This window comes from Malaclemys terrapin, chromosome 2 (assembly GCF_027887155.1).
Source record: "Malaclemys terrapin pileata isolate rMalTer1 chromosome 2, rMalTer1.hap1, whole genome shotgun sequence".
NCBI lineage: Eukaryota > Metazoa > Chordata > Testudines > Emydidae > Malaclemys > Malaclemys terrapin.
Window position 1 is genome coordinate 274017543 of NC_071506.1, and position 22377 is coordinate 274039919.

Sequence of the window (22377 nt, forward strand, 5' to 3'; positions counted from 1 at the left end):
AGAGGTGATGCTGACAGTCTCCTGCTACTGATGCCAGAGAGATTGGTGCAGGTGGCATTGGAACCAAGGCTGGTGTGCTGGTATGATTCTGGTACCCCTACAAAGAGTGTGGGTGCTGGTGAGAAGTCTTTGCCAGCACTGGGCTTCAGTGGGGTGGACTTAGTTCTGCTAAGAGTAGGGCGACAAATAATTGGCCCTGCTAGTTTGGCCCAGGCTGCTCAGGTCTCAGGGGAAGTTTAGAAGTCAGAAGGCCCATGACTCAATTTCTTTGGTCTCTACTGTTCAAAGGAAGAGGATCAGCACCATGAGTTTCTCTTAGACTAGTGCTCAGCTCTGCCCTGCCTCCGTGTAGCTTCAGTGGGAAGCTCCCAGATGGTGCCAAATTTGCAGTAAAGGACCAAGTATGTCTGACTGAAAGGGGTTGCAGCCCCTTTCTTGATACCAGCAGTGAACTTTTACCTTCCAGTCCCTTTTTACCACTACAGAACATTGTGGTTTACCCTGGAACCAATGTTTGGAAAATTTCTAGAGTAGCCTTCATAAATGCCAACTAGCTCGAGCTAGTTAACATAATCAATTAGCTAGAGGTAAAAACTATCATGGACATACCTATAGGCCTTGTCTTCACTAGAAAAAGCAAAGTGAGTTTTTAGTTAACACATGGTTTTAGCTAACAGGTGGTAACTAACACCAGGTTAAGGCAAAGTAGCTTGTAATTTTAACATGTAATTTTAGCAGGCCAAGGTAAACCTGGCTCCCCCACAGTCTTTTACATCAACCTATTCCATGTTCTAACTACAAACTGCCTGGTCTCCACTAGCATTTTGCCTTGTGTTACCACATTTGTGAACATCAGTTAATGCACCTTTTTTCCTAGTGAGGTTGTACTCGTATTAACACAAGGGTGTTATGAAGGCTAGTTAATATTTATACACTCTTCAAAGGAACTGCCATTATCTGCAAAGGCTTATCTAATTCTGGACTGTTTTAAGAAAGGTAAGAGATACTGTTGGCCCGGGATTGGTAGCTTTTGCTCACAAACCTTTTGACTGGAATGAGTTAACACATTTCAGCCAACACTTGTACTGAACTAGCCAGGAAAAAAGGCAGGGGCACTACCATATTCAAACAAAATTGTTTTATTGAGAGTGTAAATGGAAATGTCTTCATATTGCTTTGATGAAATGACAGACAGCAGCTGTAGACAAATATGCTTTTTTTTAAACAAATGAAAATGGATAAGGTAAAAATAAAGCTTTTTTTTTTTTACTTGTACCTTTAAGCAACATAATCACAATATATACACAAAGAAAGCTAAAATAAAGCTATGTTGAAACCAGAGCGTTTCAATCAATACATTAGATAATTACAGATTGTGTCAATAAATACCCAGTTTTTAAACTGTTTAACAGGCAACTTTTTACACAGATACGGAGAGGGAAAAATATATATATTTACAGTTCAGTGCCCTGAAGAAGGAAAAAAAAAAAGAAAATCTTTTTTTTTTTTTTTTTGGCACCAACACAAATAAAATGAATAAATTATAGAAAAAAAATCCACGAAGGCAGGAATCTTTATCCCCATCGTTCACTTTTAAAATGATAGATATGCAGAGAAACCTAGGAATGTTCTAAAACAATCTTACATTAGTGCCAATAAATACAGAATGGTACCGGACACTTTTTGTCAGTATTTTTGATGCCGTCTGAAGAATAGAAACGACCACCAATTAGATAATCGAATGGGATTTTCAGAACAACAAAGAAAAATTCTTGAAATCCTCCATCTGCCAGTAGTTCACCTACAATGGCCCTCCTGCATGGCAGCCAAGTCCCATCCGGCAGCTGTTGCTAGGTAAGACTTGTATGCAAGTGTACCATTGCTCTGCACAGCACAGTGCAGGGTCCTCAGTGAGGGTTCCAGTGTGGAAGGAATGCTGGGGGCTCAGTCAGGATAGCTGGGGCTCCAGGAGCAAAGATGCAGGGTGTCCCAGAGAGCCCAGTGGAGTCTGATGAAGTTAAATCAGACCGCACCAATGGACTCCTGAGCAATGCAACCTGCAGCTATACAGAAACCCAGCTATTAGTCACAGCTGCAAAGGGTCACAGTTCAATTTGCGTTGTTCTAATATGGCCATTTAAAAGTTGACCAGCTCAGTACAAGAGAAGATCTACAATGGACAAAATAGCTCTCCTGGTATGTGAGAATTTCCTAATTGCTGGTAGCTGTGAACAGCTTGCCATGCCAATTAGAATACCAAATAATCATTTATTAACTAGCAGGTACAAACCATTGTAATCTCTATAGTTGGATATATTTATAGTTCAGCCAATGGAAGTGTTTTGCCTCAGCTTTTTATAAGGGTTTTTGTTTTAGCCTAAAAACAGTCAAACTGACACCATCTTTTCTTGCTCGGGAGTCTGCATAGGCTAGCCTATTCAGCAAAGCAGACACCACGGGGTTACATTCAGAATATGGGGTCGCTGCATGCACAACTTTTGTTTAAAATAGCTAGAGCTGGACATTTAATTCAATGTACACCAGGCTTTAAAAAGAAAAAATGTATTCCCTAGCCCCCATTTGGCTATTGCTCAAGTACAGGTATCACTGCATCACATACAAGAATTGAAACTTTTAAACCTATTTTTAAAGCTGGTAGATTTATACCATGATATCGGGATATACAAACTAGACCAACACACATTAGTACTGTTGGCATAGGCACTTAGTGTACTGCTAAAATACAGATTATGTCCAATTCTATGTAATGGCCAGTGATCTGTTTTCAGACGGATTTAAACATACAGGCCTAAGAAGGCCTCTGATACTATTCGATTTCTTATTTATTGTTTAAAAAGATGCTCCAAATTATTCAGCTTTACTTTTTGATTTTAGGTTTTTCTAAAACGTATAAAAGCAATAAATAATCCAATACCTTCATTTTCATCTAATTGACTTGTATCATTTTATCTATAAAATGCATATAAATAGTCTGGCCCACTATGATTTATAATGGTTAGACCCTTTACACGTCAGTGTACTAAGGAGCACTTAAATCGGGAGCGTGAGCAGTGTTGCTATAGTTTGCTTTGCTCTCCAAGTTCTACAGGCTGGAAAGGTCCTCTCCTCATTACATCTGCTGCCACCAATGGTTCCTCTGCATATTCAGGCACCATAATAGATCACTGAAGATCTCATGGCCAAATCCTTAGGCAATTAAATAAAATTATAAAATAATTTAAGAAAAAGGTTTTTTTAAATATAGTTAGTTCATATTATTTCTTGACTAGTTTAGGGGGGTTGTTTTCCATAGCAGAATTATGGACCTCACACAACATTGTATAATCCCATACATGAAAGGATTTTTAGCTACCAAGAGGATGTTTTTAATTATGAAAAAAAAACCCAAACCCCCCCTTCCCTCACAAACTTCACCTAGCTTAGGCTCTTTTAGAAATGTTATACAAAGACGGAAAAGGTATCTGACAATCTCTAAAGTTAACACCTTTCCACCTCTTTTAAAAAACAGTGTTGTCGTCTTTAGGATCTGTGCTGCTAAAGACTTCTATTGCACTTCCAGGTCATTAATAAACCACAGTGCTATTCATGTACTAAAAGGTAAAAAATAAATAAATACAGATATATTATGTAAAAAATATGATTGTACACATAATACATCTGAGGTATTACCAATTTAAATAAGGTTTCATGCTAGTTCAAGCTTCGGTGGCTATTTAAATTCTGGAATTTGCAATAAATAGGTGAAAACGATTATGATCTAGTGTATGGATCTTTTCTGTAAACCTCTTCAGATTTAAACGTAAGAGCATGGCAGGCTCACTCTTATGCAAATCATTTTTCACAATAAATATGGATTCAAAAGTTGTTTTAAAAAGTTTCTGCAACACTGAATAGTTTCTAGAAGGGGCTGTTGTGTATGACTGGCAATGTTAACAAGGAGTATTTTAATAGGTCTTCTTATACAAAACACAGGTAAATTCGTACTTGAAAGTCTTCTCTTTTTTCCAAATTATGAAAGTTTATAAATTTTGCACAAACAGCAAGGGAACTGATTGTAGCTGCAGTATTTCAAAGTGTCCATGTTCTATAAAGACAAAAAATAATTTGTCGTCTTAGAAAGCTTTTTGTAGTATTTTCTCCTTCAGTGAAAGTTTGCTCAGTACTTCAGTTTTAATTTCAGTTTTCCTTCTTTTTTTTAAACTTTCACTGTTTCCATTAGTGATGACTTAATGGCATCTTCTAAAAGCTGATTGTCTGTGAAAGGGACGGGGGTTTCTGGGACAGATTCAGACAAGCCAATTAGAGACTCCAGGAAACAGGTGCTCTGGTCTCCTGCCTGGGGAAAGCCAGGAAAATTAGGCAATTGAAACTGCAATGCTGAAAAGTTATCAAGGTTCTCATATTCCTTTAACGAGTTATAAAGAGGTCCCAAGTTGTAGTCGGAAAATGACTGAAAAAGATCCAAGGAGTCAGAGGAAAGGCTGAGATCTGTGTAGCTCTTTGAGCACTGCTCTGCAGAGGATGACATGCAGCAAGAAAGCCCATCACAGTGTGTATCAACAGTTTCGTCTAGAAAACAACCGGCATCCTGATTGGCATTTTCATCCAGGCATTCGGAGATGTTTGACAAATGGCTTGAGTAGTTTCCAGTGCTGAGTTTTTCAGCAGTTGTACCACACTGGTCTTCAATGTTAGCACTAAAGAAGTCAGCAGGATGGAAACAGCTCAAGTTGTCTTGGCAATTATTACTGTTGTCTTCGATGTCAGAATCATTGAAGTGGAGTATTCTTGCCAGGCCGTCATCATCAATATCGGACTGAGACTTATCTGACGGGACACTCTCGTACTGTTCTTCTGAATCCTCGCTCTGAATGGATGAAATCGAAGAGTCTGTCATATCACTACTACAGCTATTCTCCCCAACAGTCTCCAGGTCCATGTTGAACTGAAATGCTGGAGTCAGTGGGACAGCTCTTTCCTCAAACACGTTTTTCCCTGCCGAACAGCCAAATTGATGGAGTCTGTCCCGGAATGATGATTCGGGTTCTACATTCCTTTCACTGCTCTGCTGATTCTTTTCCAGTTCCAATTTCATGATGGTGTGGATAAAGTGAGTTTGCACTCTAGCCTGGTTGAATTCTATTCTCCCTTCCGTATTTCCACAGCCATCTTTCGTGCAGCCACAAGGAAATGAAGTGTGATCCATCTGCCATGAAGCAAAGAAGACAACAGTGTTAGACCTATGAGATTCTGCCTCTACCTAAAGCACGGGGCCCATAAACCCCAGCATAACGTGAAAGAAAGTGACTGCAAGCTATGAGGAAACCCCAAAACTACAGCATAGCAAAATCTACATAGCAGAAATGGCCTCTACTGAGTGATTCTGAGAAACCATCTTCATAACAGAGCATACCAGCTAGCAGGTAAAAACAAACCCTCTTTAGAAGAAGGATAGGTCTCAATACAACTAAGACCAAAGGAGCTGAAAAGATCTAATGGGTAAAGCATATACCCTTTCAAAGGAAGTGTGAGTGGAAAATGTTGGACAAATAATATAAATAGCTATGTATTGATATCATATGCACATGTAACAAGAGCTATTGTGATAGTCACTGGGGACTGATCCCAGGACCCAGGCTGGTAATAAGCAGAGCTTCTACCGTCTGAAGTAAAGGAGTAACAGCCGTAACTGGAACCTGCGGTCGATTCGCCCTCTGAGGACCAGTCACTAGAGGGTGATGTGTAAAACGCGCTGTACAGTAGGTTGCGCACACTCCACACACTTCTATCCCCACAGCCATGACACATAATGAATTAACATTTCAAAATCCATGGACTGCATCTTGAAGAACATATTTCAAGAGGCAAGCATCTCCAAGGAAAAACTGAACATGAATTCCTAAACGGAATTGCACCGAGAGGGTGATACAGGCCAGCTCAGTCTGAAGTTACCTACAGGCAGAAACTTGAGGTTGGCACGCCAAACTCATCTCTTGGGGGTGCTTAAAAACGGAGGAGGACTCTGAAGATTGGGTGAAGCTACGCACGACATCACATGCTGTAGACTGGTAGCCCGGCTTGACCTCACTTCAAAATTGGGATATAAACTAAGAAAATCCAGGAAATCCAAAGGGACACGATCAAGCCCTAACATGAGACCTGAACGCGTTGTTTAAGTTTGTGGGCATGTGCCTCTGATGCAGCCCTCTGCTCTACCTGCCTGCTCGGTTTTGGCAAGCCAGTGGAACATTAAATATGCATCAGTCCTGCTTTAAGTGATCAGTGTGGGAGTACAGATTTCCACACGTGGTGGATTTGCAGAAACATGCAGAAGAGAAGGACATCGAGACATGCACATGACTGCAAAGAAATGCAGCGCCCACTAGGCATCCCAAGGTGGGGGCTGTCCAGCAGAGATCTTGGAACTTTATCTATACTGCTACCCTCATTTTATCTTGTGCTCTTGAGAGGAGTAAGAAGGGCCTAATTTTCTATGCTCTGAAATACAGGTCACAAAGATATGTACACATATACCATTTTTAAGACAGGTAGCCAGAGCTCAGCCTGTCAATTTCAACAGTGTCCCTTTGACAGTTACCGTTTTTTAAATGCAAGTTAGAATTAGTGCATTTTACAATCTGCCTTTGCCAGCAGGAGAACCTACTCCATACTGCGCTTGCTAGCTAACCTTCCCCGCCTGCTTTTCTTTCTGCTTGCGTCAAGTCTGCAGACGCTGCCAAAAAGCCTGGCCGTGGACATAGTTCCAATCTGTGCAAGGACCCTTCTGATATTAAGTTTCACCCTCGTCTCAGTCCCAGCCTCGCTCGCATACGTCCCTAATGGATGCAAGGCACGACGCACAGCCTGGGTGGCACAGCGAGCGGCACGTACCTGACATTTAATGCCTGCTAAGCTACAGCTGCAGGTCTCTGGATCGCAGAACTCCTGGCAGTCACAGCCGCAGTCTTCACGGGACAGGCGGATGCTGTGCAGCTCCCGTTTTTCCTCTCTGTCGATCTTCTTCACCCCCATGGTTTTGAGCAGAACACGTCTCTTTTTGGCAGGGTAGGGCTGTAGGAAGAAGCCGTCGTCCAGCTCCACATTGCTCACATCCACGTCATCGTCGGATATGTCCTCAGTAGTGAGCTGGCCGGCCTCCTCAGACTCCGCCGTGCCGTTCACCGTCAGCTGTGCCCAAAGAACAAGACGACAGAGTCAGGGCACCACATACACTCAAGAAACACATCTCAACCTAGCCAACAGGCAGCTGTACCGGCAAACGCACACTTAGAACTAAGCCACAACAACAAATACGCCCCCCACCCTCCCATTACTGCACCGTGGCCTTTCCAAAATGGGTGTCTGCCATGTGCCTGGGGTAGGGGTGAAGAGACGGCTGTGGGAAGAATCAGAGAATAGTGACCTAAAACTGGTGACCATTAAGACCCAGAGGGGCAGAAACTAAAGGGAGGGAGGGGACAGGTCTAGTCCTGCTTCTGAAATGCAGCAGCTTCTTGGGTGGCGAGGCAGACACCTGGTAAACTGCTCAAGTAGGAAGAGGAACATTTTGGCCAAGAACACCAGGGCAAATCTTTACTCTGCTCAAGAGAGACGTGAGATGGCCACTGAGCGCATAGGAACAAGGTCTCCTCTAATTATTAAATTCAAGGAATTCAGTTTCTTTACTTTTGGAGAACAGAAGAGCTGAGCTACTCATATCTGCATTTGAACACATGCTTCTGGAGAATCTGGATATCTCAAAACTGATACTTAGACCTCTGAGATGCCCCTAATGGTGAAGTGGCCATAAACTAATCATAAATAAGGCTGCAATTTAGTCATGGAGGTCACCAATTCTGTGACTTCCAAAGACCTCTGTGACTTCAGCCAGCCCTGGCAGGGAGCTGCAGGGTCCCCTGCTACCAGCGGTGGCAGGTGGACCTCCCGCAGCTCCCGGCCACCTCAGGTGAAAGGGGGGACGCCCGCTGCTCTTTGCAGCCCCAGGTGACCCAGAGACCACTGCAGCTCTCCGCTTGGGGGGGGGGGGGCAGGAGGGACCCCCAGAGCTCCCGAGTTCGGAGCCCCCAGCGGAGGGGAACCCTGGAGCTCCCAGCCCACCCGCAGCTGCTCAGGCTCCTCATTTTATCATGGATATTTTTAGTAACAGTCAGGGACAGGTCACAGCTTCCGTGAATTTTTCATTATTGCCTGTGACCCGTCCCTGACGGTTACTAAAAATATCCGTGACAAAATCTTTGCCTTAATCATAAGGACTTGCACCAGCTAATGATAAAGGATACCACATGTTATCACTCACCTTCCATTTCAATGCCTCCAGTTTCTCCTCTTTTAACCGCTCCTTGAGCTTCTCCCGCCGAACGTTCTCCTGTTCCTTTGAAAATTCTGCCAGTGTAAACTCCCTGGATGAACTGTGCTTGCTCATCATCCCCAGGGTGCAGCCACCCCGGCTAGGCACGCTGGTGAACCCCTGGCAGCGTGGAAAGTAAAACACAGTCACCTGGTCGAACTCCACATTGTTCTTCTTTAACCGCTTGGTTTTCTTCAGGATGGATGTAGCTAGAAAGACAGAAATGAAAAAAAGGCACATGACATTCCTCTCCTAGGAACAGATGGACATGAATTTTAACAGCTGCAAAACAGTGTAAGACTTCCACTTAGTCTACAGCAATCAACAAGTTAGTATTAGGCCAGTACCTCAGCAGACAGATCCTAAAGTGCAGTATGCAAACTCATTTCAAGGCAGGTGACGGTGCTGCAAGAAATCACAGCCAATGTATTTCTGCTAGCAAAGAACATTGCTCAGTCTTGCTAAGAAGCAACTGCTTTTCTCCTCCTCACATTGATTTCCTCAAGGACGTTTACATTTACTTATTCTTCAAGTATAGCAGAGCATAACAAAATGGTGTGTGTGTGTGTGTGTGTGTTCGTTCAGATTCTCTTTTGCACACTCCCAAATAATTTGCTTACTGCAGTTACATGGGAGAGCTCACAATTACTAATAGCTGCTTTTATAGTACTTCCTTTTGCAGCCACTGGGAGGAACTACGAATCTGTACTTTATTCTCAGGAGACTAATTTGAGAGCAGCTGCAAAGATGTTAATCTTTATACAGGTGATCCCAATATAAACATTGGCAACACAACACTGTGGTTTATCTTAAACTGCTATAACATGCTTTATGCATTTAGAAAGTTCAAAATACAATCTCTCCAGAGATACCTAGTTTTACATTGTCTCGTGTGAATATAAATATAGAACAGATCAGATTTGCTAGTCTACAGGAGTAATTCCAGAATCACTCCGTTGCCCTGCACCTATCAGGACATGTAAAATGGAATGCAAAACTGTGGCAATATTGGTTTAAGGAACTACTTTCCCTGCAACACGAACATGTTAGGAAGAAGAGGCAGCAAAAGACAAAATGAGCTTGTTTGCCCACGATCTCTGCTAGATTCTCAGAGAGGGTGGATGAAATCTTAGTCGGCACAAAGATAATCAAATTTTAGAGCCCAAACCATTGAGAATTATATAAACAGACCTCACATGGCAGGCGGAAAGTCTCCAGTTACTGGGGGGGACATTTCTTCCCAATGACAATGGCCTCCCAGCTCACCCTCTCAGCTAAAACAGCAATTTAAAAACTTGCCTTGACTGTATATGAAAAGTTGCGCCAGAATTTATTCTACATCTTTCTAGCTATGCCCTAGTGCAGACACACTTAAACTGGGGTAACCCTTGTTTACACTGGTTTAGCTTAAATCAGTAGTTTACCAAACCCTACTGTGCTAGGAACTATATGCACACCGAGTAAGACAGTAAATGTCCTGAAGGAGCTTAGAATCTAACTACACGAGACAGAAGAATAATTATCATCCCCATTTTACAGATGGGAAACTGAGGCTGCAAAAAGATCCAGTGACTTGATCTTGCAAAGGGAATCACTGGCAGACTGTTCTGAACTCAAATCTCTGGATCCCAAAACTAGGCCTGAACCATCTCATTCCTCCGCTGACCAGAACTATTATGTATATGGAATTGTAATGACCAGCTATAAACTCAAAGGGTCTTTGCAGAGGTGGGGTGGGATCAGATACCCCTGAAGCTTAGAGAAATTCAGAACTGGAGTTAGTCATGCCCACTTTTAACAGTAAGCCTTATTTACCAACATATAAACAAACACTTCTTAGTTTAGTCTAAAGGAGCATTGGTGTAGCTATGTTAGCAGCTTCTACTAAACATATCAACAAAGCTTTTGAGCTTTCACACTGGTCATTGTCATTTTAATGACCTCTTCTCACTGGGCACAGCATTTTTGTGTAGTCTTGGCTTAACCATTTAAAAATATTTATTCTTTACCAGAACACCCCACCCACAAAAAAATAAAATTAATATAATTATACTTTGCTCCCCCCCACCCCCGCACAAAAAATTGTATTCTCATTCCTGACACTTTTTAAACGAGCCAGTGCATACAGAAAGTCCATTGTTATTTCACAAAACCCAGAGGACAAAAAAGAATGAGACTCTTTATTATTACAAGACTTCTAATGCCTTTTCAGACCAGTGGATGTTTGTGTATGTCTGCTAAGTGGACCTTAACTGCAAGATATTTGCAGGGCTCAAGTATAATTTACTTGGTAAAGCTATTTCCCTTAGCTGAAGATTGTGCGCATTGTAATTTTTGGATGACAAGTGAGGGAAGTTCATATGTGTTTCCCCAAAGCAACCCAAACTGGTAGTAGCTGCTAGGAAAACAAAATTGCATTTGTCTGCACCAGCAGCAGTGTTAGATGTGTCGCATTATTTGGCAAGTCATCCGGTTTGCTTATGAAACCATTCTGAAGTGGTTTGTATTAACTAAGTAAGCCATTGGCTAATCACTTGTACCCTACTTTTTTAAAAATATGGGCACCTATAACTAACATTTAGGCCCCTAGTTGCCCATTTAGACACCTGAAGGTAGGATTTAGGTACTTAACTTCAGGCTCCTATCTTTGCAAATTAGGGCCTCTATGCAAATTCATAGAGGCCCTAATTGTTATAAAATACAGGAGTAAACAGTTGAAGAAAACTATCCTTAAAATGCAGGCTGAGTAAATGGACCATATTTATAAAATTATATGCACTAGACTTCATAGACTCATTCCATAGTTTACAATGAATAAATAAGTGTCTGCCAAGATCTTGGGAGTGACTGTAATAACTATCCACAGTGATAGTGCCATGTTTTAAAAATCTGTTTGCAAAGTCTTTGCACATATGTGGACTCCATGAGAATACAGCCCCACCATCTGGATATAACAACATATACTGTCATGGGATACTTACGAGTGAAACTGGAGGGCAAGGCAGTGCTGGGCTTGCTGTCTCCTCGGGAGTTTTCCTCGTCTGTTTCCCAACCTGATGAGGCCGAAGAAGAGGAGAAAGGGGAGCAGGAGGAAGAGGAGCAGTAGGTGGCATCATCCTCCAGTTCATCATACTTCCTTTTCAATACTCCACTCATGGTTATTCGGTATTTTTCATATAACTGAAAAATAAGGGAGAAAAGAAAAATAAAGCATGGGCAACAATGGATGTTCTTCACAAGGGGTGAAATTCGCTCCTGCACAGGGAACCAACACAAATACCAAATACCACTTAAGCCTTATTTTGAGGGCTTCATTGGCATTTCGGTGGCTTCCGTGTCAGCTCTCTGCACGTGGTTAAGATTTACCCCTATGCACCTAAAGATCAGAGGGAAAGATGTTTAGGCCACCTACCTATAAGTCACACATTTGCTACCCTCACATTTGCAGGGCTGTTCCCTCACAACCTTGATAGGTGGTGGAGCACATCATGATTTCAGTTTCTACATCAACTAATTCCCATCCATGAAAGCTGTCCCCCTGATTTCCACCATAATACGAATGGTTACTGCTTAAACTGCTATGTTTTTTGAACACATCCAAGCCTCTCCCCTACTTTTGAGGTTCACCTTTTTACCTAAAAAGAACAGGAGTACTTGTGGCACCTTAGAGACTAACAAATTTATTAGAGCATAAGCTTTCGTGGACTACAGCCCACTTCTTCGGATGCATATAGAGTGGAATAAATATTGAGGAGATATATATATCAGAGAGCTCTCTGTATGTGTGTATATATATCTCCTCAATATTTATTCCACTCTATATGCATCCAAAGAAGTGGGCTGTAGTCCACGAAAGCTTATGCTCTAATAAATTTGTTAGTCTCTAAGGTGCCACAAGTACTCCTGTTCTTTTTGCAGATACAGACTAACACGGCTGCTACTCTGAAACCATTTTTACCTAATTCACCCTACCTTCAAACCTTATTTCTGGCAACTCAACTGAATGTCCATGCAACATTCCACTCATATTAAGTACAAAAAAAGTGGCTGTAGGTTACTACACACACACACACACACACGATCTTCCACACACTCATTCATTCCATCAACAGAAATGTTAACAAACAATAAGTATTACATTTTGTGCACTAAATCTTTTATGTTAACTCCTTACCCAAATCACTTACTAGGGAAGTTACAGCTCTAGCTTCTTGCTAATTACAAAAAGAAGCCAGTTTGTTGAGAACAATCCCTTGCCATGATTTACTTGCTTCAGTCCCCTGGGGGCTTATTAAATGAAGCACTGAAATACAAATATATCAAATGCAAGAAACAACCCTTCCTCTCAGTTTCTTTCAGATTCAGCCCACTGTTCACTAAACCGTGTGTTTATTTTGTGTTATATATCACACACAGTACCAATTAAAAGCAATAGAGCTAATTAAAAACAAAGTCATTCTGTACTTGTCTGGATTTCTAAATTTTGTTCATTTCTTTTTCCAACTTTCAACCCACCAAACAACTTCACATTTAATCCTTTAGCGTCTTTGGAATAAGAATTTCCTACAACAAAAAGACACTACACTTTGCATATAATATACCAACTGAATCATATCACTTACTCTACAGCTCAAAATGTAGTTAGTCAGAACACTCTTGGGGAGAATTCTGTTTGGACCAAAGACCTTTTCTCCCTAGAAAGCCCTAGATACAACAACCTGGATGCCTCTCTATTTTGATAGAAATCACCACTGGTCTATTTAGGTTTGAAGTGGGTGAGCACGTAACCAGACGTCACGACAAGATTATTACTGGAAGAATGACTCACTATGATTCAAACCAGTGCATTTGTATATTTATCAGCAACAAACATGTGAGGCTACAATTCATGACATCCCAGAGCTAGAGTTCAGAAACTTCCTTTGGCAAGGAAATAGGTGCAGTTTATGAGAATCACCCACTCGTACTGAGGGAGGGATGATACAGTGGCTCCAGTCACTTGGCATGACACGAGAACGGCTGCTCCTTAGTAAGCAGTTTTAGCAACCTATGAAACGAAGAGGATATTATCAGAAAGTGTCGCTGAATGATAAGAACAGAACTCGATCCAAAGTCCACACAGCCAAACACAGCTGACATGGGGGAAGCAAGACAAGCAGAAGGATGCTGCCTCCTTCTCTTTTCCAGATGCCTTACAAAAAAGGTCGACAATTAAAATATAAAAAGTCACAGTTTAAGAATCTTAGAAAACATCGAGTGAATGAAGCCTGGCCACGGACACTAACAGTTACCAAGCTGCCTATTACCAAGTTACACAGAACTTCTTGAACTGCATGGAATCCAGAGATCTCACGGGATTGTTCCACTGAACATCCTTAATTCTAAAAAAACCAAAGGCATCCTTTAACGTGACACTAACTCAGAACACAAGGATGTGTCAGATACGTATTAAAAACAGGCTTGCAATCTTATAAAGCCCAGTGTTATACTTGACTGCCAGAAACTCTCCTCCCCAATCAAGGTTAGACTTTTCTATTAGCACAAATGTGTTTGTGACCATAATTGTATTACTACCTATTTCCTTTGCATGTCTAGTCTGTTAAATCTTCTTTAAAAGCTCCTGCCAAGTGTGGGCACACAGCAAAAAATGCATATTTCAAAACCTTTTAATGAGGGGATTTTAACATTTCAATAGCATTGCATAAGAATACTTAGCGCATCTATATAGCTCTTTATATCTTCAAAGCTCTATACAAACACTAATTAATTACATTGACAAACAGCTTTCCATAAGACAATAGTCTCTAACAGGTTAAAAATTGCAGGCTGTAATGGCCCTTTGGTTATAAGAAAGTTAATCATTTGCAGCATGGCTGTATTGGGGCTTCAAAGGCACTAGGCAATGCAACTTTCTAATCTGAAGTTGGGCTCAATAAAGAGCATTTTTTATACAATATTTTCATACTAGGGGAAAAGTAACTGTTTCCCCAGCCTCTTTTTACACCCGTTGTTGACAGCTCTAACATGACAAGGAGACAGAACTAACATTGCAGGTGGTTTTGCCACAGTTGTTTTTTTGGCCTTAATCCAAAACAGATGGGGAGGTGGTGGATTTGGATATCTTCCATCAGTTAACACCACATGTACTACCTGACACCTGGCTTAACCCCTTTGCTACTTTCCATTGAGCTCACCTTCGGCAAGAACTCCCCAGTGACCACAAGGAAGCTCAGCTGTTAGTATAAATTCTCACTGTACTTATGTGCTTTCTCCCCCATTTTACAAAATGAACACGAACTCGGTAGCTTAAAAAACAACAACCATCTTCTCAGTGTGGGGTTTGAAACAAGCTCTGTGCAGAAGTCTGAGGTTTTATTCAGCTCCATTTTACAAGTCTGTTCCAACGATAAAGTTGGAAAATCAGGAGTGACTGAGCTAGTACTCAACTATTCCTTACTTTATTGTTTGTTTCATTTCCCCCCTCCTATTTCAGAGCACTGGGGTGGAGGGGGAAGTAATTTAAAGCAGCCCCAGTCGTGTTAAGGAGTAATCACTCTTCACTCTCTCATGCCTCTATGCTTGTGGACAGCTCATTTGTAAAGCATACATGTGTATGGGGTCTGGCAGCTGCTCTTTACATCCCAGTCACCTTCCACCCCAACGTTCAGACTTTTGCGCTACATCATCATTTGCAAGGGATCCCCCATTTTAAACAAACAGGGATGAAAGTAACCCTCCCTTTGCTTGTGCCATCTGAGCCGGCCCAATGGCTACTATGACAGATGTCAAGCAGCAAACACAGGAAACTTGTGGAACAGTCAAGGGCGCACTACAAAAAAGATAAATAATAGGGAAATAACACAGATCATGTCAAGCTCACTTGAAGCAAAGCTTCCCCCCCCTCCCCCCCCGAACAATGTAAACTACTACTTTGGAAGAGTGTTACCTTTGGAATTTGTGCTCACAGACCACCTACGCTGAAATCAGCCACAACCATCTTCCAACCCAGCCTAACCAACAGCCAAATTCTGGCCTCTCTTCCATCTCCCTGATTGCTCAGTCACTAATCTGTGCCTCAAGAGCTATATTTGGCAGTTGGGTGGTACAAATAGGCTACCACTGGGCATAAAAGAGAACCAAGACCACAACAGTTTCACTTGCAGGGAAAAAGGCACGTTAGAAATACTGAAAGCAAAGGCTACAACAACAACATACCTGATGGCTTACAAGTTACATTTGTTTTTATTTTGTTTAAGTGGCCTGTACATGCACTTCCAAGATGACACTCAAAGTTGGCTGGCCTAAATGGCTGTTGACAGTGGTCTCATTATAAAGTGGGAAAGTGTCAATGTGAAAATCAGCACTGAACAGAGAAGCACATGAATAAGGCACACACTGGTCTGTTTGTAAAGACACAGCAAATCATGCTACAGATAAACAGATGGTCTTAATGATTGTTGGACTGATGCACAAAACCATGGTCAAGGTAGGTTATAATCTAGGATTATTGCATTAGGTAAAGTCCAGTATAAAAGTGCTCACCATGCATAAGGTATTTTCCCCAAGAGTGGGAAGAAGGAAAAAATGTATCACTTCTCTTCATAAGAATGAAGTGAGCTAAACATTTAGGGAAAAAAATACCCCACTACAGTATGACAAAGTTATTTCAAATATTTTATTGCATTGCCAATGCATAAGTAGAGATCATGCAAACACAGTTCTCGATTAATGGGGAAAAGCTTTTACTGAAACTGCTCCCCCTCTTACCCAAAGCATTTTTCCCTTTTCTGTTTTTGATTTTAAGATGGAACATTTCCTCAGGTAGAGTTTTAAAAACCTTTTCACGAACTATACAGATATAGTGAAGCTGCATCCTCAGTGTCTGGTTGCACCCACCCAAAAAGGAAATCCTACAGAATAGAGTTAAACATTTGAGGTAAAGCCAATCACTTTTCCGTGAGAGCAGAATTCGGCCCAGGAATCTGAACACTGCCTTGAAACTCTGATGTCTCTTAGCCTGTTGAATGATCAGCCAATAAAACCTGAATGCCAATTTATACCCAGTGAGGATATTTTAATTGCAGTAATTCCACAATTAAAATGTCTGTATCGGACATAAATATGGTTTTAAGAATAAGCCACCAAAACTACACAGCAGCTTGAAAAAGGGTCCTATTCTTGCACTCTCAAGTCTGCAAGTACCATATACAAGAGAAGGTTTTTTTCCCACTTTTTTTTTTATATAACCTGAAATAAAATAATCCCATCTCCCTTTTGGTTGCCAAAAAAGACATTCTGTTCTTGGCTAAGACTCCTTACTCATCTATTTTACTCAAAACAGCTTTTTGAACAAGTACATAATGCGATGGATCAAACCCGCAGGAATTCCACTAGCACCGCAACTCCCACTATCTTGGGAATACTTTCTAACAAATATTTAGCTCAGATGTGCATTCCTCTCTCTCTCTCTCTCTCTCTTTTTTTTGAACATCAAACTTGGGGCAGAGGGGGGATGTCTGGTGGGGGAAGGGGAATTGAAATGGCTAAATCCTTTTTCTGGCTCTCAGCAAGTCGCAAGGCAAAGCCCTAGTACACTGGAATGCAAGGAATTAATGTTTTAACTACCCTACTCTTGGACTACATATAAACAGTAAATATTTCAAGTAATTTAGATTTAAGAAGATTTGGCATTTATTTAGTCAACCAGAGGAAAAGCAACCAAAAACAATAGTGTTCCTTTAGTCTATTTATAACTAACCCCACAAGACATTATGTTTTTGTATGCAAGTTGCTGGTCGTTTTACTGCAGAATATAAACTATTTGCATTTTTACTTCATAGCTGTTATACGCAATTGTACAATTGAAAAGCTGCAGGGTAATCAACCGAGTCAAACTACAGAAACTTCTTATACTAGATCCAGTTGCTGTAGGTTCTGCATTCACTAATACCAGGCTGGACATCCATGCTTATAAAGAGCATCAGAAAGGACATCAGTCTGCAGTGACATTTTAAAGTTTGGTTTCATGTCTGAGGAGTCAATGCATGAAGGAATTCAAGATTTGTGCAAAAGTAATTTAAAGTGCAGCTCTACTCTGAAAAGCAACTTTGTAAAAATGTTGTCATGGACTTAAATTTTTTTCCCCCCCGTAACTTTCAGATCAAATCTGTTCCATTTACAAGTAAAAAGATGCCAGCTCGGCAAGCAACCTGAAATCCGAAAGTCAAGGTGGGTTCTTTCTGGCTCATGGATCAACAACAACAAAGAGTCTGCAACTGGAAATTAGTTAGCAATTCTGTTGCTCCATGAGTCACATTAGAATCCAGCTCCGTCCCCCAGGGCTATGGTGGGTCTGCACGTCTGACAAGAGCAAATATTAGTTTAAAAACACCACCATGTATTTTAGTCAGGAAGGACACTGAATACACTCACAGAGCAAGTCTTGGAGTAAGACAGTGCAATTTTTACAGTCTCTCTTCAGACTAGGTGGCACTCATTTATTTACATGCCTCTGTTGACTGCAGGTCAGATGACCTTGGTATCTAGCATTAACAAAAATTGGCGTAGAGCAGAGCTTTTAATTTAACCATCTGAATATCAGATAACTAAAAACAGAGGTGCTTTCACTGAAGCTTCTAGATTACTTAATAATCAGTACTCTACTGGCATTGATTCATTGAGCATCCATTCATTTAACTATTTTAATTCTCTGGATATTTGAGTGGTTTCCAAAGCACAGTGTTACAATATCACCTAGCCTTACAATATCACCAGGTTTGATGTAGGCATTTTGAAGAAGCTACCATAAATAGAACCAGCCTAGAAAGGAAAGTGCAAGAAAAAAAGTCTCCCTCCCAGTTTCCTGCTCAAGCATGGAGTGAAAAGCAAGGGATAGCCAGTCTCACAGACAGTATTCCAAGAAATACAAGCCGTGCTTTCCAGTTCAAACTAGATCATTTTAACCCAGCTGGGTACGGTTTCATAACCTTACTCTGGGTAAAAATAGACTCTGCCTACCATGCAACAGCAAAAACTGAACTAGTCAGTTCCACAGAATAAAAGCATGAATCAGTTTATAGTGCAAGTTTATTCCTATGCCAAAATATTTTTCATAGGAAGAATTTAAGTAGTGCTTTCTCTAACACTTTTCAAAAAGCCAAGCCTGTACTTTCCCCACCATGCCATTATTTCTTGTTGACAACTGGAAAGGTGAATAAAAAACAGCAAAATACATAGGAGCTTATTTGATTTGGCTGCTAAGAAATTAAGCTTCCAGGTCTACTTGCAAGGGATCTTACTATAATAAATATGAAAATACAGTGTGCACTTTGTCTAGGAAAATCCTCTATTTGATTACCCCTTATGAATAATTCACAACAGGTTTCCATATTTGTCCTCGAGTAGGTACACACTGTACATTACCTTTTCTCCTATGTGTGCACACTTTTCCTGCACTAAATTATTAAAAGGCTTGCCAGCAGCTGTATGGTCTATTAGAGTGAAACACACATCTACCAGATCCTAAAACAAACCTCCTGATCTTGATGGCTTCACTTAAAATTGCTTAGCAAAAACTCCAGTTGTAAAATGTTAGATGACTCGATAGTTCAATGCAACAAATAACTACACACTTACATTTGTAGATGGCTATAAACATTTTCTGTTGATTCCAACTATTTTTTTTTAATTGGATATTTTAGTAGGACATCATTACTTCAGAACAAAGTTTTCATGCATATCAACCTTCTCCTAAGACTAGATTGTATAATGTGTGTGTGACACACAATCTAAAGAAAACCTGTTTGGTTTGAGGAAAAAATACACATTCATGAAACTTTACCATTTTAATCCAGGTATAAACTTGAAGAAAAGTCAGATTGTTTACTTAATAAATTAAGACAAGAGCCACTGCTCTGGGAAGAGGAAACTAATTTGCATACAGTACACAGAAAAAGTCACAGGCTGTGGGGGTAAAAGCACCTTCCTGCCTGGTGTTTGGGCAGCAGGACAATGCAGCTGATCAATTTGTCTCTAAACCAGTAGGTGTTGCTGTGGCAATGGAAAAATACTGTCAGTTTTGCAAATTTGGGCGATATAACTATCAAGTGCCCCCATTTCTTCAAATATCAACAGAAAATTCAAACTGCAGCCTTTAAACATGGAGAGCTTAGGCTCTTTTTCGCAAGACAAAACTGAGTGTCACCACCAAAATAAAAAGTTATTCTCTGCATTTACATTTATAGTACGAAACCAGTTTTGATGCATGAGCAGCGTTAATATATCCTTAAGGAATGCCATATACTAAATGCTCTGGCTGTTTTTCTCCTGTTGCCACTGATGTGAGAATACTGAAGCTATTTCAGGCAACACCTGGGCATCTAGAAAAGAACCTGATTTTAATCGTGAGTCATGGGCAAAAAACTACATCCAAAGGCATCTCCACTAGCTTGCCTACTGGGAAGGGATCTCATGCAGCAGTCTATATGACAGAATGGAAAACCCTCAGTGGATGAAACAATGTTAGTGTCTTCCCTGCACGCCTGGGACCACGGAAGGAAGAAAAGCAGGCATCAAATTCCTTACAAGCAAAAGAAGTCCCCTGCCTTGTTAATTTGCCCAGAGGGAATGTGCATTCCCTTCAGAGGAGATAGCCCAGCATGGAGCCAGAGATCATTATCTCTTCGGGCTGGGGGACCTGGGCTCCTTAATTAACTTCTTTTGAACTGTTTTGGTGCACATCACTCCAGGACATGGGGAGGGGACGGCTCTCAATGCAGCCACTGTGAGCGAGACTCAGCAGCGAGAGGAACAACTTTGACCAGCTAAACGTTACTGACCACGGCCCTGGAGACACCAGCGCCCTGTACAATCAGGGGCTGGGATTATTGGGCAGGCAGCGCGCTCCGCAGTCATGTACGGGGGGCAAGGGCCGGGGGGAGCCGGACAGTGCGAGTCACCCCCCCCCCCCGGGGGCAGCCGGTAGCGCCGGGCCCCATGACACCCCCCACAGTCCCCCGCCGCCATCTCGCGCTGTGCTCCCCACCCCGACTGGGAGGGGGCGCTACCCCCCAATGCATTTCCTCTCCCGCCCCCATGCCAGCCCCCGGCACTGTCCTGTGCCCCCCCCCTTTCCCATGCGAGGTCCCGAGCCGCCACCGGGCGCCCCACTGAGCCGGCGCCCGCTTTACCCCCCTCCTCCCCGCTGCCAGATCCCACGTCCCGGCAGCGCCCCCGTCCCGCGACTCAGCTCCCCCCGCCGTGCGCCCAGCTCCTGGGGCGCCCCCGCTCCGCTCTCGGGTGCCTGCCCTCCCCCTCCAGGCTATCTGCGCCCCCCCGTCCCCTCCAATCCGGGGCGTCTCTGCTGCGCCCCCTCCAGTCCGGGGCGTCTTTGCTGCGCCCCCCTCCCCGGCTCCCCGCCCCCTCCAGTCCGGGGCGTCTCTGCTGCGCCCCCTCCAGTCCGGGGCGTCTTTGCTGCGCCCCCCTCCCCGGCTCCCCGCCCCCTCCAGTCCGGGGCGTCTTTGCTGCGCCCCCCTCCCCGGCTCCCCGCCCCCTCCAGTCCGGGGCGTCTCTGCTGCGCCCCCCTCCCCGGCTCCCCGCCCCCTCCAGTCCGGGGCGACTCGGCTGCCTCCCCCGCCCCCTCCAGTCCGGGACGACTCGGTTGCGCCCCCCTCCAGTCCGGGACATCTCTGCTGCGCCCCCCCCACCCCGCCCCCTCCAGTCCGGGGCGACTCGGCTGCGCCCCCCTCCCCGGCTCCTCCCGCGCCGCCCCCTCTAGCCCTGGGTGCCCCCCTCCCGCTCCGGCGCCTCTGCTGCCCCCCTTTCCTCTCCCCAAGAGCTGCAGCTGCGCTGGAGCCAGCCCGAGCCCCGCTCACTGCCCGAGCTCCGGAGACCTTCCCCCTCCCCAAAGTCACCCCGACCCCCAGCCCCTCCGGGGCCAGGCACCGGCCGCCCCGAGAGAGCAGCAGCCGGAGACACCTACCTGCGCCTGGGTTCCGGCGGGGGCGGCGAGCGATGGAGACGGAGGGGCGCCGAGCCGAGCAGGCGCCAGCAGCCCCGGCAGATCGGCTCCGGGCTCCGCAGCTCGCAGGACGGAGCCTTCGCTCAGCTTCGCATCGTCTAGACGAGCGGCTGCTGCTGTGTCTGGAGCTGCGGAAGGACTGGCTGTGCCTGGCTCGGCTCTGCGCCTCCCTCCTCCTCCGGGCGCAGCAGCGCTGCCCTTTTTCGTCAGTGGAAAACTCCTGGGCGCTGACGCAGGCGGTGACAAGGGAGCCGGAGCCCTGCCTGCCTCCAGCCCACACTCCGCTTCCTGCCCCCTCCCTCGGCGCAGCCCGGGAGCAGAGCGAGTCCTACCTCCCCTCCAGGAGAGAAATTACAAGGAGCAGGGAAAGGGGAGAGAATGAGTCAGTGTCTGGCTGCTGGGAGAGGCCCCGACTGACATCAAGGGCTCCTGTGTTCAGAGGGACAACATGGTACACACCTAACAACAATGGGGGGAGGCAGGGCGTCAGACTCAGGACTCCTGGGTTCTAGCTCAGATGCCCTTCGTGATTAACTGAGTGACCTTTGACGTCATGTCACCTAACAGAGCCTTATGCCCATATGTGGAGAATTGGCTATCCAGATGCTAGGTTCCCTTCTCTGTTGGTCCTTTGATCCCGGGCAGTTCATGTCGGCTCCGTGCCTCAGTTTCCCAGTCTGTCATGGGGAGGACAATTATACCTGCCCAGCTTTGTAATAAAGGGTTCCAAGATCTATGTGGCTGAAAAATGCTAAGTGTTACATCAAGGAGACCAGTATCTATTGCAGAGTGCTTTGGGTGTAGTGTGACCAGAAGTCCCGATTTTATAGTGACAGTCCCGATATTCAGGGCTTTTTCTTATATAGGCGCCTATTACCCCCACCCCCATCCCATCCCGATTTTTCACACTTACTATCTGGTCACCCTATTTGGGCGCCACAGGCAAAAGGTGCTATATGGTATTTTACAA

At 43.6% G+C, this 22377-nt stretch overlaps 1 protein-coding gene across 1 annotated transcript; it reads right to left on the reverse strand.

The window, feature by feature from the left end:
- Positions 1-1123: 1123 nt before the first annotated feature.
- Positions 1124-21575, reverse strand: CSRNP1 (cysteine and serine rich nuclear protein 1). Its single transcript, XM_054021237.1, has 5 exons — positions 21369-21575; positions 11371-11569; positions 8339-8598; positions 6913-7209; positions 1124-5227 (listed from the first exon to the last, which is right to left on the reverse strand). The coding sequence occupies exons 2-5, from the start codon at positions 11543-11545 to the stop codon at positions 4217-4219; spliced, it is 1743 nt and encodes a 580-aa protein (XP_053877212.1). The 5' UTR covers positions 11546-11569; positions 21369-21575; the 3' UTR covers positions 1124-4216.
- Between the last annotated feature and the right edge of the window lie 802 nt (positions 21576-22377).